The sequence below is a fragment of the Natrix helvetica genome (assembly GCF_964273705.1).
Source record: "Natrix helvetica genome assembly, chromosome: 2".
In the NCBI taxonomy this organism is placed as follows: Eukaryota; Metazoa; Chordata; class Lepidosauria; order Squamata; family Natricidae; genus Natrix; species Natrix helvetica.
The window spans coordinates 279417478-279433129 of NC_138552.1; the positions used below are offsets into that span (position 1 = coordinate 279417478).

General features: G+C 40.7%; 1 protein-coding gene across 6 annotated transcripts in view; it reads left to right on the forward strand.

Moving 5' to 3' along the window:
* CUX1 (cut like homeobox 1) overlaps positions 1-15652 on the forward strand; it is a 376350-nt gene that overhangs the window by 226556 nt on the left and 134142 nt on the right. For all 6 annotated transcript variants that reach the window (XR_014174281.1, XM_081940389.1, XM_081940391.1 and 3 more), the window contains exons 9-12: positions 2429-2477; positions 6142-6246; positions 10477-10665; positions 14398-14456. Coding sequence is in view for 5 of the 6 variants with exons in the window: in XM_081940389.1 (XP_081796515.1) it covers positions 2429-2477; positions 6142-6246; positions 10477-10665; positions 14398-14456 (402 nt within the window). In the remaining variant the exon portion in view is untranslated. The remainder of the gene's footprint in view (positions 1-2428; positions 2478-6141; positions 6247-10476; positions 10666-14397; positions 14457-15652) is intronic.

Consider the following 15652-nt stretch of genomic DNA (forward strand, 5'->3'; position numbering starts at 1 on the left):
AATTCATGAATCTTGTGTAGCGATCATCCTGGATATAGACTCTCTGGGTGCAGAGAAACTAATAAGATAAAACTGTACCAGACCCTCCACAATCCATGTAGTTTATAGGAGAGATTAGAGCAAAGCTTTCCCTCTACCTGCTTATTCTTTTTTTTAAAAAAATATTTTATTGATTTTAATCTATTGTTAACCATTTTGGAGGAATGTTGTATATAAAACAATAAATTAGCAGTTCTGCTTCTGTGTTCTTGTGTCCCCCTCCTCTCAAATTAGGGTGATGCACAGATGCGTACTACCTTTTTGAACTTCCGATTCTTCTATTACCTGCTTTTTACAGATAGGTTTTGAAATTAAGCAGACTTGTGCAATACTTTGCTTTCCTTAATCTGATTTTATTTACTGCTTAATTTCTTAACATTTGAAGATTATATTGGATCTTTTATTAGGACTGTTTGAATTATTGTGGTATAGTGACACTGTACGCTGGCTGGGGTATCAATTGGAGTGCTGTGAGGTTCAGTCTTGGCCTAATCTTTAATGTTTTTATTAATAACTTGGATAAACGGTGGGATACAATCTTTTATCTGCTTTACAGAAGTCAAAATAGATAAATAAAATGGAATGAAACTTAACAAAAAGGAAAACAAACTCAATTAGGGGGGAAAGTCAAAATACTCACATATAAAGAATGGGGATACCTAGTATGATAATAACACTTTTAAAAAAGAACTTGGTATTATAGTTGATCATAATGCTGAAACCAATCAGCAGGATGATATACAGTAACTGGTAAAAAGGCAAATTCAGTTTTAGAATGCATATTATTAGAAGTATCATTTCCAAACAGAATAATACTTACACTATATTCTAAATAGATCAGACCCCTACCTCAAGAACTAGTTTGATTTTGAGTACTATATTTCAAGATGGACTTAGAGAAAGTGAAAGAAGTAGAAGGAAGACAAATAGGTGAGAAAACCTGTGTATAGTTGGGGTGACTTATGACAGATTGCTTCTGCATTGTATTAGATTTGCAAAGTTTTATTGGAGTTGGGACAACTGATTTATGAAGAACTATTGGCCTTCCATATGTCAGGAAGTGTAATCTGGTAATGGGGAGGAAGAGTAGATTATGGGCTATGATGGGAGGGGTAACTTAATGAGAAATGTTGGGCTGATGATTATGGGGTGTCTACAGTTTGGTTCTGCTCCACCTGCCTTGTCCCATGATCCTACTGGTCAGTTCACTGATGACCATGGCCTTAATCGCCTATTGGTAAATTTGATCTTTTTGTAATAAGACATACTCATCAACATTCATGGCTGGATGTGATGTGCATTAGTGAAGCTTGTTGGGGGATAGAGATATAATTTTTTTTCAGAGAACCAATGTCTCTGGGAACTAGATTCTAGAACAGCTGTGATGCTATGCCCAGGTAGGGTAGCAATGATATTATTTATCTTGATGGTGACTAGAGATGTCCTTCGGCTGAAGTAGTGGTACTCAGTCGTATTCCTGACTGAGCACTCAGGTCACAGCTCTGGATGAGTTTTGGCATCGGGAGATTTTGATCATGCCGTGAGATCAGTTTCTGGGAAGGGTGAGGAATTGATGGTACAGACTCTGATTGGTTTAGTAAAGCTTTCAAAACGTAAGAGCAATTGGACAGTGGAACCAATTGCCAATGACAGTAGTGAATTCCTCTTCCTTGGGTATCAAAATCATATGTTGGTGATGCTTTAGTTTAGATTTCCACGTGGAGCACAGTGTCAAGTTCAAGTCCACACATGTTGAAGTTGAAAAACGCTGGCATAAATAGTCCCTTCTAACTTCATAGTGAGTTTTTCTTCTGTAAGTGCAGCCTATCAAATAATTGCATACGCTCTGTATACTACAAGTTGGTCAATGTATGGGGTGGAATCTTTGGATCCTATGTGATGATTCAGCCCCAGCCTACAAATATTTTTTAAAGTAGAAATGGTAGTAATTTCATGAAGTTTTTATATCTTCATCTATGAAATTTTGATATTTTTACCCAAATCTCATGAAATTTGGCATTATTACAAGTCTATATTATTTTCTTTGTAATGTTGGTCCCCTTCACACCATGTGAGCCACCAGTTTCCAAATCCAAGATTATATATGGTGGCATTTTTTTTTCACTTTTAAAAATTAAATCATGTTCCAATTATTCTGGCTAATTGTTTTGATGACCCAGATGTTATTTTTAGAACAATGAAAGTTCCAACTTGAGTTTCTTAATTTCATAATGTTTTGATATGAAATAAGAATCACTTTTAAGATTTTTGAAGAAAATATTGCTGCGCACAAATGCTATAGACATAAAAAAAGTCCAGATGATTGGTGTTTGATATGTTTTTACTGGTTCTTCAGAGCTTAATAGACCTTTCTTCTATCTCCTTTTAGGTCAGATGAAATTGAGATGATCATGACAGACCTTGAAAGAGCAAATCAAGTAAGATTTTAAAGTTGGATAGTATCTTCTTTTCAGCTTTGATGAGAAAGTTTTTTTTTTCCCACTGTCATTGCACTTGAAGATATCAAAATTACCAGGTCATAGTTAAGGACTTAAGAGCAGCCTGTACACTTGTCTCCATGCATTCTTGCTTTTGAAGGTGCTTTTCACTTCTCATCCAAGAAGCTTCATTGGTTGAACTGATGAAGCTTCTTGAAACATCCTCAAGGAAAAACAAAGACAGTTCATTTGCCTTTTGAAAAAGCACCTTTGAGATAACTATGACCCAGATGACTGAGAATCACCATAGACAAACTCCTCAGCAAACAAATCTCAGCAAAATAGGAATGAAAGCTTGAAGACTAAGTTCACTGAAGTAGTCATTCTCTTTTAATGGAATCATTATGTTTAAACACCAAATGAATGAAAAAATGAAAGAAATGTGAGAGCCTTGAATGAGACTTAAAATGTAAGATAGGTGAAGGCACACGGCATTAAGATGATATCTCTTAAATCAATGTAAATATATGGTGAGTTTCATGTTTTGATAGGAATCCTTATCTCCTAGCTGTAAACCGGGCGTACTTCATGTTCATATTCCAGAAGGTAAAGGTAGTGATTATTAGAGCTAGTTTCCTGAGATAGGGTGATAGATCCTTGTGTCCTGCAGGAAAATTATGATGACGGCTATGATTCAGGTCACCATCATCGTCTTGAAAAACCCATGTCCTCAACTGCTCCTCCTGCACCCATCCTTGCATGTTGATTGAAAGCCCGGGCATCTAAAGGGGGACAAGGGACACCATGGCATCGTGCTGCCATTGTGCAAATGATGCAAATATTCTACACCACTTCCTTATAGCTTCTATCGTGTGTGTGTGTGTGTGTGTGTGTGTGTGTTGCATTTGTGCTGATAAATAAGTAAAGGGAGACTACTATAGATCTATTTCAAGCTATTTAGCTCTCATCAGCTAGCCATACCCTTACTGGGCTAAATAGCTTGAAATAGATCTATACTAGTCTCCCTTTATTTATTTATCAGCACAAATGTAACAAAGGCAACATAAAGAAATACAGTTTTCTGCCTGGATGGTCTCCTGGAGTGAGCCGAAAGACAGAAAAGGGAAGCAGTGTGTTCCCTACCGTATTTGGGCATACCAGGGGTTGTGACGCGTGTGTGTGTGTGTGTGTGTGTGTGTGTGTGTGTGTGTGTGTGTATGATCAAATATCAAGAGTATGGAACGCAATGGAAGCCAACTCTTAGCAAGTTGAAAGAAAACTCTGGTATCCCTTCAGTTGGAGAGGTTGGGACAAGCATGGCTCTTTAAGGTTTTTTTTTCATGTAGTCCTTTACTTTCTGACCATCCTTTTGTTATTTAGAGGAATCATGCCGGAAAGGTAAGGAAGCTCGCCTCATGCTTCCCCAGCCACTCCTTCAGAACATTTCTTCTTTAGCTAAAAACACATCCCTGCAGCAGCTTTGGAGGCTGATTATTGGGATGGGTTATCTGCACCAATGCTTCAGTGGGAGGTCAAATGTTCTTGTCTCAGTGGATGAGAAGAGCACTCCTTCCACAGGGCTTGATGATGCATTGCAAAGGTAACTGCCTTATGGAAATGATCCCTGAAAAGAGGGAGGAGAGCAGACCACAACCCTGCAAAAGTCTAATTAGTTGGACTTTCTCCTTCCTCTACCTCAGGCAACTGTCACCACCCCCTAGGAAGGATCCCTCAAGAGCAGGGGTGGACAGTTAATGTTCCCAAGAGGCCACATGAGAAACTGAGACGTTGTGGAGGGCTGCCTCCCCGTCCTCTGTCACTGCCCCAGCCCCGATGACGATGCCCGCTGATGTGAGCCAGATGAGACCCACGGACCATAAAATGCCCAGGCCTGCTCAAGAGGGAAGGGCAACAATGCTACAGAGACTTAAGTGGCTGATCTCTTACGTGCTTTTACGCTAATAACTGAGATTTTATTTGCAGATATTTATATAGACAATAAATTCATTCCCCTTACAGCCAAGATAATAGAAGAAAAAAATAGGCCAATGATTTGACAGTTGGGCATGAAGGTAGTAAATAAATGACTTTAATCATTCCACTGAAAATATATCATGCTTCCAACTCTGAGACCATTTGGAGAGGGAGGGAGGGAGGGAGGGAGGGAGGGAGGGAGGAGAGAGAGAGAGAGAGAGAGAGAGAGAGAGAGAGAGAGAGAGAGAGAGAGAGAGAGAGAGAGAGAGAGAGAGAGAGAGAGAGAGAGAGAGAGATTGAGAGAGATTTCTGGGACTGGATTTGGAGACCTACAAGGCCTTTCTGCTTTGACCACTTTATGTCCCTGTTGAGTCTGTTATTTGAAGCTAGTTTGGAAAGCTGTAGGAGGAGCAAACATCATTTCTCCCCCTCTCTCCAATAAACTATGGTCAGTAAGCACCATCTACAATGAATTATTCCTGCTTTAAGCCATCCAAAAGGGGATGCTTCTTCTACAGTAGCATGTACTTGCTCCAACAAGTACATTTATAATTTAAGGTTTTCATGCACTTCTTTTCCCTCTAGAGCTACTGTTTTTTTTTGTGTGTGTGTGTGTGTGTGTGTCGTGTAATTCATTAAAAACAAATGTGGAACAGTTGATGTGTTAGATTTTGACTAAGGAGAACTTGACCCAGCACCTCTTCTCAAAGCCAGGAAGTTTTCTGGGCAGCCTTGACCCAGTCCTCAAGCTGTTTATAGGAACAGATCCCATAAATGTCATATCTACGCAGTGAGCTGCATTTATGCATAGAAGAGCCCAGTGCTTGTAAGCACTGTGCAAACACTTGGGATTTTGTAAATTGGGTGGCCTCTTCTATTTCCTTACCATGAGTTTTGTAAGGACAAGAGGAACTATTTTGCATGGTACAGTGTGTCCCTTGGAACAGAATGGGAAAAGGTGGCTCTCTAGATATTGCAATTACAATTCCCATCAGCTTGATAATTGGCCATACTGCTTTGGGCTGATGAGAAACATATTCAGCAAATCTCTGGCATATCAGAGGTTATTGCCTCCTGTTTTTCTGTGTATTTTTTAAAGAGGCAGGATAAAAATGTAATGTGGATTAAGCCTGTAAGCATTCTCCTTACCTTATATACTTCACTGTGTGCATGTATGCAAAGGAGAGACATGGCTATGGAAGAAAGAGACTCCACAAAAGGCCATTGTGATTATTTCAGGCAAAGCAGACTGAGGATCATTTAATTCAGCCTTTACTCATGAGAATTATTCCCACAAGGAATCGCGCAACTCTGCCTGCTTTGGCTCAGAATACAGAAGGCAATTGAATCAAAGGAATCCATTTCCACTCGCATTCATCCAGCCTGGGAAATTCAGTGGGCCGCAGCATTTGTGTCAGCAGGGGATTCCTTGCTCCTAGCGTTAAATTACTGTCATAATCGCTCAATTATTTCTTCCTTGTACTGTTTAAAATAAAAATCCATCACATTCAGAGGTTCTCCCCCCATCATTTATTAGGTTGAGTGTTTAGGAAAATCAATTATACTCAGTCGGGCATGAATTGATGAATGTTCGTGCAATAATTGCCAGTTGTTAAATCAAATGTACATTCTCTCCCTCTTCCCCCATCCTCACTTCCTGATTTCCTCCCCCTCCCTCCCTCTTTTTCAGAGGGCAGAGGTAGCTCAAAGAGAAGCAGAATCCTTGAAGGAGCAACTCTCATCTGCAAACAAATCTCTCCAGCTGGCTAACCAGATTCAGAAAGCACCGGATGTGGTAAGAGGCAGCATTCTATTCCCCATAATCTTCTTGCAGCGCCTGCCGTCAAACTTCTTAAACTTTCCTTCTGTGTAAAGCTGAATTGTTGAGCCAGAATCTTCTACTCTGGAAGAACTGGACATTTCAGGACTGGGGTGTTTGCAAGGCCGTCTTAACAGTTTTATGGGCCCCAGCCAATGTACTGGAGCCCCTATGACAACTACTCACAGGAATAAAAATGTAAATGGTCGATAAAATTAAATATACATTTGCATGTTAGTATTAATTAAAAGGTCTTTGAACTATGGTGCTGGAGAAGACTCCTGCGAGTCCCTTGGACTGCAAGCCGATCAAACCGGTCAGTCCTAGAGGAGATCAACCCTGACTGCCCTTTAGAAGGCCAGATCCTGAAGAGGAAACTCAAACACTTTGGCCACCTAATGAGAAGGACGGAGTCACTGGAGAAGAGCCTGATCTGGGAAAGATTGAAGGCAAAAGAATAATGGGATGACAGAGATTGAGGTGGCTGGATGGAGTCACCGAAGCAGTAGGGGTGAGCTTAAATGGACTCCAGAGGATGGTGGAGGACAGGAAGGCCTGGAAGAACGTTGTCCATGGGGTCGCGATGGGTCGGACACGACTTCGCAACTAACAACAACAAATTAATTTTAAAATGCAATAAATGTAATAAATACGTTGCTGTATTTATATGATACAAGGTGCAGATAGATAGCAGTGTTACAATGTCTCAGGGGTTGCCATAAAGAAGAGGGAGTCAAACTATTCTCCAAGGCACCTGAGGGTAGAACAAGAAGCAATGGGTGGAAACTAATCAAGGAGAGAAGCAACTTAGAACTGAGGAGAAACTTCCTGACAGTTAGAACAATTAATCAGTGGAACAGAAGTTGCCTCCAGAAGTTGTGAATGCCCCAACACTGGAAGTCTTTAGGAAGATGTTGGATAGCCATTTGTCTGAAATGGTATAAGGTTTCCTGCCTAGGCAGGGGGTTGGAGTAGAAGACCTCCAAGGTCCCTTCCAACTCTGCTATTGTATTGTATTGCATTGACAGGTTAACATACACAGATTAGTATGGGGCTGCTATGCTCGTGGGGCCCAGGGGCAAATCAGGCCCATGCGTTAAGACAGTCCTGGGTGTTTGCAGAGGAAGCATGTATATAATAACCCTGCGGTTTTCTGAGGGAAGCTGGAAGGTAACGTTTGCTGATCTAAAGCCAATTGTGCTCTCTTCTGCCAGTAGATTGTTAGAATTGTGTTTCTTTATTTGAAACGTTTGTATAGTCGTCCATTTTAAACTAACCCTGCGGGGGCTTAAAAATAACATGGGAATGGGAAATGGAACAGGGGGTGTATGGAGCTTCATGCCATGCCTCTAATGTACCAGTTGCATGCTAGCCAGTTACAGAAAGTGATGACCTCTCCCTTGCTGAGCCATATATTCATCTCCAGGAACAGTGAATATTTATATCATATATAGGCCTTAGAATAGATTCATTATTTTCATGGTTCGTTTCCCAGATCTCATGATAAATAGAGGTATAGAATAGAATAGAATAGAATAGAATAGAATAGAATAGAATAGAATAGAATAGAATAGGAGAGTTGGAAGGGACCTTGGAGGTCTTCTAGCCCAATCCCCTGCTCAGGCAGGAAATCCTATACCAGGGGTGTCCAAACTTGGGAACTTTAAGACTTGTGGACTTCAACTCCCAGAATTCCCCAGCCAGCATGGCTGGCTGGGGAATTCTGGGAGTTGAAGTCCACAAGTCTTAAAGTTCCCAAGTTTGGACACCCCTGTCCTATACCATTTCAGACAACTGGTTGTCCAGTCTCTTCTTTAAAACTTCCAGTGTTGGAGAATTCACAACTTTGTTTGTTGTTCTTCTTCTTTGCATATCCTAACACTTTCTAGGTACAGGTAAGTTCTCGATTTAACAACAGTTCCTTTAGTGACCGAAGTCACAACAGCATTGAAATAAGTAACTTATGACCATTTTTCAGACTTACAACTGTGTCAACATCTCCATGGTCACAGGATCAAAATTTGAACAGTTGGAAACTGGCATGTATTTTTGATGGCTGAAATGTCCCGGGGTCAGGTGATCCCCTTTGACCTTCTGACAAGCAAAGTCAATGGGGAAGCCAGATTCACTTAACAATTGGGTTAATAACAATGGCAATGATTCACTTAATAACTGCGGCAAGAAAGATCATAAAATGTCTCACTTAGAAACAGAAATGTTGGGCTCAATTGTGGTTGCAAGTCAAGGACTACCTGTGCGTGTGTGTGCGAGCGCGCTCACACACATACCTACACACATACACTGCGAGAAATCAGACGGATCTACAGTAGGCACTTAATTCGATTTGTTTTTATAAAGAGGCTCTAAGTGTGATATTCCCATGAAGGAAGAATACTTTACACTGGCCCAAACCATATGTAGTCTTAACGTAGCATTTATCATTATTACACAAGCAAGATGCTGTAAGCTTGAGTAAAACCTTGGGCAAGGCTTTGCAAATTTATGTAGTAATGGTTTAATTGTATCTTGTGCTTGTCGGTTGTGATTCTTCATAAACCAGGAAAAACATCAAGGCAATTTCTAGTTTAAGGGTTAAGTTCCAGTTAAATGCTAAGCAAGCTATAGGCCCTGGATTATTTGGGTAGAGTTTGCCTTAAACATTGATTTCTAGTGTGTATATCATTACAACCCAATCCTGAAAGTTCACCTAAATGATCAGTTCCAAAGTTGAATTAATGCATAGGTACCCTCTGTGAGGCTGGGGGATGGGCAAATTCTACCTTGGTTAAAAGTTTCATAAGAACTACGGAAACCGTCTCCAGAAGGCTCAACAGTGTCTCTACCAAAACATCCAAGAATGTTTATTATTCCAAATAATGGTGATTAATTAATAGAACATAGTGTATTGAAGTATGATTGAAGCAGATATTAGTTACAGCACAAACCTCAGCGGTCCCTTCCAGCCCTACCATTCAATTAAATAAAATGTTCTAACAACAGCAGTACAAGATAGCTCCTAATCAGGATATATTTTTTTCAAGCCCAGCTTTCTCCCAATTTGCTATCTTTAGGAGGGAGGGTAGGACAAGCCCAGCACATTGAGAAACAGCCAGGCTGGGGAAAGCTTTATTGGCTGTTGGCCTTGAAAGTAGATTTTCTGGGTAGATGTTCCGTTGCATAAAATAAGAAATTGTTTGGAAATAAAAATGAGTCTGTATAATCAAACCCGACTTAATCCAAAAAGGAGACTTATACAGTATATCAAGCTGGTAAACTAACTACAGGTAGTCCTCAACTTATGACCACAATTGAGCCCCAAATGTATGTTGCTAGAAATTTGTTGAGTGAGTTTTGCCTCATTTTACGACTTTTCTGTGCCACATTTGTTAAGTGAATCAGTGCAGTTGTTAAATTAGTAACACGGCTGTTAAAGGGAATCTGGTTTCCCCCATTGACTTTGCTTGTCAGAAGGTCGCAAAAGGGGATCACATGACCCTGGGACACTGCAACCGTCATAAATGCGAGTCAGTTGTCAAGCATCCGAATGTAAATCACGTGACCAGGGGGGGGCTGCCACGGTTGTAAGTGTGCAAAATGCTCATGAGTCACTTTTTTCAGTGCTGTTGTAACCTCGGTCACTGAGTGAACTGTCGCAAGTTGAGAACTACCTGTACATTGATTAATAATACTGCCTGAAAAATCAATTATGTTAATTGACTTTAATTCAAATTAAAGATCCTTTTAAAAAGTTCTAAAAGATCAGATAGCAAATCTATATTTGTAAATACAAAATTACTTGTATTTTAAAATGCAGACAATATGCAAGAGACATGACTTATCTCTGACTGAAAACTGGCACATATGCATTTTCTATTAAATCTGTTTCTTAATTTGACAAGAACTGAGTCTTTTTTACATGTATGTAAATGTTATTGAAGTGATCGATGCTACATGTTTTCATGACTGACTCCCGATATGTTTTATTCTTTGGCAGCTCTGTAAATTGTAAATTATTTTTTCTCTAGCATGTTTCAAAACCTCCCAGAAGAAAATAGTACATTTGAAAATAGTACAATAGGTTGACCTGTCCATTCTCTATAATCCAATACTAGCTTTTCATTTTTAAAGTGCTGCAGGTAATATTTGTCATGTTGCTTTGCCACTGTGTGATCTCTTGTGTCTCCTCTCTTTCCAATTCCCTTTTAGGAGCAGGCCATTGAAGTGTTGACACGATCCAGCCTGGAAGTAGAACTGGCCTCCAAAGAACGAGAAATTGCTCAGCTGGTGGAAGATGTTCAGAGACTCCAAGGCAACCTTACCAAACTTCGGGAAAATTCCACCAGCCAGATCTCCCAGCTCGAGCAGCAGCTGACTGCCAAGAACAGCACTCTCAAAGTAAGTCAGCAGTTTGGTTTCCACTATTGCTTTAGATAGGATCTGGGAGGAAGGTAAATTGCATATTTGGCCTCGGATGCTATTTTGACAAATACACTGTCATGGTTCCAAGTAATGACCCCATAGAAAACAGAACTCCGAGGCCGGCAGATTCCTCAAAGAACAATTTTATTGGAGATGTCATATTGGCACAAACTGGTGAAAACCGACTCTGAAAGTTCCTACGGTTTTCACTGGATTAAAAAGTGAAAGTTCCCCCTTTCCCCAAACAATCAGTCACATTGTCCAGTCAAGGTGCTGGCTGGTTGCCTGGTTACTCCACTCCTCCTCTCCGCAGACAGCTGTTAGAATGTCCTTGGTTCCCACAGGGAACTATTTTGTTTTGGCTACAAAACGCCCATCTAACTATGTTTCTACTCCCCATGCCTTCTTCGCATTGTGGCAATCCTGAAGCCTCCAAAATGGCCCCAACATTATTCCTAGTGCTGTGGTAGATCCTTTCAACCAGTTAATCACATGTAGAATTCAGATTGGTTCTGCCAGAAAAAAAGCATCCAAGAGAAAGGTAAAGATTTCCCCTTTACCAGTCATATCTTACTTAGGAGGCAGTGCTCCTTTCTATTTCCTAGCCGAGGGAGCCAACGTTGTCTGAAGACATTTCTGTGATCACATGGCCAGAATGACTATGCGCCAAGGCACTCAGAACACTGTTACTTTGCCGCCGAAGTGGTATCTATCTACTCATATTTGTGTGCTTTCAAACTGCTGAATGGGCAGGAGTTAGGACAAGTAACGGGAGCTCACCCTGTTGTGCAGTGCTTGGTTCTCAAACCTGGGCTGTCAGTAAGTAGGCAGATACAGTCCGTTTATTCTCCATCAGGAAATTTAGCCGCCACTCACAGGCCATAATCTGAGACACTCCTATTTGCCCAGCGGACAACCTGTCTACAAGAGTTTACAAGACCCGGAGAGCAGTGTCTTTGGGGAGTTTGCTGCTTGGGAAGCGGAGATTTTGAGTGATTACATATTTCATGAGAGCCAGCTTGGTGTAGATCTTACAGCAATGATGGCGCACCTTTTAGACACTGAGTACCCAAACTGCGCATGCGTGCATGCCCAAACTGAAAGGTGTGGGCATGCGAACATGTGCATGTGCAGACATGCGCATGCGCAGATATACGCAGACCTGCACTGCAGAGACCCAAAGACTGGCGGGAAGCAGGGAATTCCAGCACCGGGAGCGCGGCAAGAGGTAGGATCTTTTTCTTTCCTGAGCTTCTGTTTCGTCATTTACAGGGAAACAGAAGCTCACGAAAGAAACGCCACTGAGATCTGACCTGGGGCGGCGGCGCGCGTGCCAGCAGTGAGGCCTCTGCATGCCACCTCTGACACGCGTGCCATAGGTTCGGCATCATGGTCTTAAGGCATCAGGCGGGAAACCCAGAGATTATTAGTTTTAGTCCTGCCTTAGGCACAAAACACGAACTAAGTCACTTTGGCCAGATACTTTCTTTCAGCCCTAAGAAGGAAGCAGTGGCAAACCACTTCTGAGAAACCTTGCCAAGAAAATTGCAAAGACTTGTCCAGGCAGTCTCTGAGAATCAGACAGGGGTTGACCGGAAGTAAAAAGAAGAAAAAAACATACTTCACAAGCTCTATTGAATTTGAGTGAAGTCTGGTTGCTGTATCCGTAGATGGGGAAAAGACAACACAGCCTGATACTTTACCTCCCGATTCAGAGCTGTGTGATTTCCTACCCTCGGGGGGGGGGGGGGGGGAGGAGGCTAAATTTGATTGAGTGATTAAATAAGTGACTTAAACTAAAGTCTGAAAGACTTATTAAGTTGATCTTCCTCAGTCATTTTTTGTGCCCATTGTTTAGGTTAATACATTGTGATGGGTTTCTTGATAAACTTTTCTTAACTGCTGCATAGGAATTTCTCTCATTCTCCCCCCCCCCTCCCAATTAAAGCATCAGCTGCTGGTGTAGGAGTATTTTTAGACCTTGCACAGCATTAGAAACATGCCTTTTATTTTGTCTGAAAAAGAATCAAGTTGATAGTTAGAGCCAGATATTTGTTCCTCCAGATTGTCTCACAGCTTGAACCTTTTGTTCCACTTTGCATTTCACTGGGTTCTTCCAGACAATTATTATGCTAATCTTTTTCCACAACTGTTGCAGGCTGTGGAAGCACTCGGGGTCTAAATGGCTGGAGTGCACAGTTTCACATTTGTCAAAGGCCCTACTAAGTCAGTTTTTCCGATTTCTCTTCGTCCGGGAACAATCTTCAGCCTTAGAAAAGATCCTTGAGGAGAAGATGGTAGTTAGCTTGAAAAAATTAAAAGGTCAACAGATGTTCTGACCTAGGCTTCCCAAGAGCATGAAGCAAACTCCTTGTCCCGATAAAAAAACCTTTTATTAATTTACTATGAATTCTGCTCATTCACATCCAGCAAAATCTTTCAAGGGAGGATTTACAGTTACAGACCTTATCTGGCTTGGAGAGCTGACAGGCCGATCTCTGCAAAACTTGGCAAGGAGTCTCAGAGAGGCACGAACCAATTAAGCGAATTAATTGTCACCTGCAAACTCCACTCCCCTTTTATTCCCTATGGGAGGGGCCATTCAACGTCCACCTGTGGCCTTACTCCCAAGTTGACCCCTGTTCTTTAGCTGTTCCCTTCGTCTGGCAACTCTGCGCATGCGCACACTGGGAACAGGCTCCAGCTGTTCGTCTGCCTCACTGATGTCCGACTCTGAAGGCAGCTGATAACTGGCATACTGCTCTGGCCCCCTCTCTGCCTCCGACACAGAGCCCTCATCAGAGCCTTCCCCAGACTCCAGGACTGGCCCATGTTCCTCCTCGACCTCCTCACTGTATGAATTTGCTGCCAGCTCTGCTGGCAGGCCACAACAACAGATTAGACATTGCAATATTGTTTTAAAAACCACAACCTCAACCCTTATTGATTAATCCAAGAAATGTCTTAACAGTGAAAGTTCCATATTGCTTAAAGCCTTGTAGGTTGAAAGGTGAACTTTAAATCTTGATATCTAATTGCAACCAGTGCAGTTGCTTCAACGGAGATGCGATGTGTGCGCCATCAGGCACCCCATTCAGAAACTGGCTTCATTCAAGATCATTCCACAATTTTCAGATCAAACATAAATATAGACATAACAATAATCCAGGCCTGATTCTACCCATTGTGTAAATAACATTTGTTAATCTGTATCTATCCAGAAAAGGGCATCACTGGTTTATTAATTAAATAAGAAAATAGGTACTCCTGAACACAGCAGAGTCCTATTTAGAATAGGCAGGCTGTCCACATCCTATGTTTGGAGACTGTCCACACACCCAAAAGTTGTTCTTGTGGTCAGAATTTCTTAATCCTCATTGACTCCCTCATTTCATTCTAGACACAGAGTCTCTCTTAGTGATATACGGAAATAGAGCCAATGTCATTGATATTGGGTGATAAACCACAGAAAATCAATTTGTTTGTGGCAATCTTTAAGTAAAAGCAGCAGAAACTATATTTATCTGTCTATGATAGTGGGTAATAGAAAAGACGTGTCCTTTCTCTTTCTGTGTGTGTGATTGAAACAAATTTAATCTTACCACTTTTTCCTTTTTATTTATTTTTTCTTAGCTTTGTAGGAAGGCTACCTTGTAAAATAAAAAATATCTAATCAAAATTATTTTTCATTTCTTTATTGTCTATAAGCAACTGGAAGAAAAGTTGAAGGTGCAAGCTGACTATGATGAGGTTAAGAAAGAATTAAAGTAAGTGTTTCTACCTACCATTGAGTTGCAGTGCCATATATATATATATATTTATATGTATATATGTACATATATAAATTAAATAGTTTTCAGCTAAAAGTCAACTTGTAGTCACCAAGCAAAAAAGAAAAAAGAAATGAAATCTATGATATATGATCTATCAATCTATGATACTGAAGGGGTTTAGTACTACAGTACCCATACACATCACATATACAGAAATTACCAATAAATTTTGGGAAATGTGTCTTGAACCTTGTCTATAGCCTTCAATCGCTTAATGGAATAATTGTTTTTGTGAAAACATAAGAGAGCCTCTTTGAGTCTCCAGATACCAGTTAAGCAACTAAAATTTAATTTAATTTTAAATTTCAATTCTCTATTTGTTGTTTTTTATGTTTTATATGACATTTTTATTGAATCATTAGGAGCCATCTAGAGTCCCCTTTAGCCAATGGATAGCACATGAATGTAATAAATAATAATAAAATACCACCATACCTGATCAAGATTTGTGGAATTTACAGACAGACTCCAAAACAGGGAAATTCTTAAAGCAGAAAGTAACTTCCCAAATAATTGAATAAGGATTGGATATGCCCAGTTATCAGAAAACACTGACTGACGAGTGAAGTTTTAAAGAGATAGGTGGAGGGGAGTCAGACCAGACTGGGAAAGTTTGGGGGGGAAAACAGACCTGTCACCTGGCTAAAACTCCCAGCTGCATTTTTTTTGCTGTAGGTCCCATTTAAACTTACCAAGCTTGTCAGCCACATTATGGACTTGCTTAGACTTCACATAGGCACTGTAGAAAGACCCATTAAAGTTGGCCTGCCAAGTAGAAGAGGGAAGAGCAGATACTCTGGTAATTATAGGAACCCTATGACTGGCAGAGAAAAGCAGAAAGATTTCTTTTGGAAGGAAACCCTGTGAAATGAAGAATGACTCTTTCCTAGCAGGCCTCTAAAAATAGTTTAAGGAGACCCAGATTTATTTACTGATTTTATTTATTATAAATAAATATAAAATCCTATCATTTTACCCTTAGGGTACTCAGACCATCTCTGTCCTCCTATTCTTTCATACTGTCCACTGGCAGTACCCTTTTCATATACTGTCTTATATTCCAGTGTGAAATAATGGCCATTTGTCAGCAGAAACCCTCTGCACCGTATCTCCGACAAAAGTAATCAGGC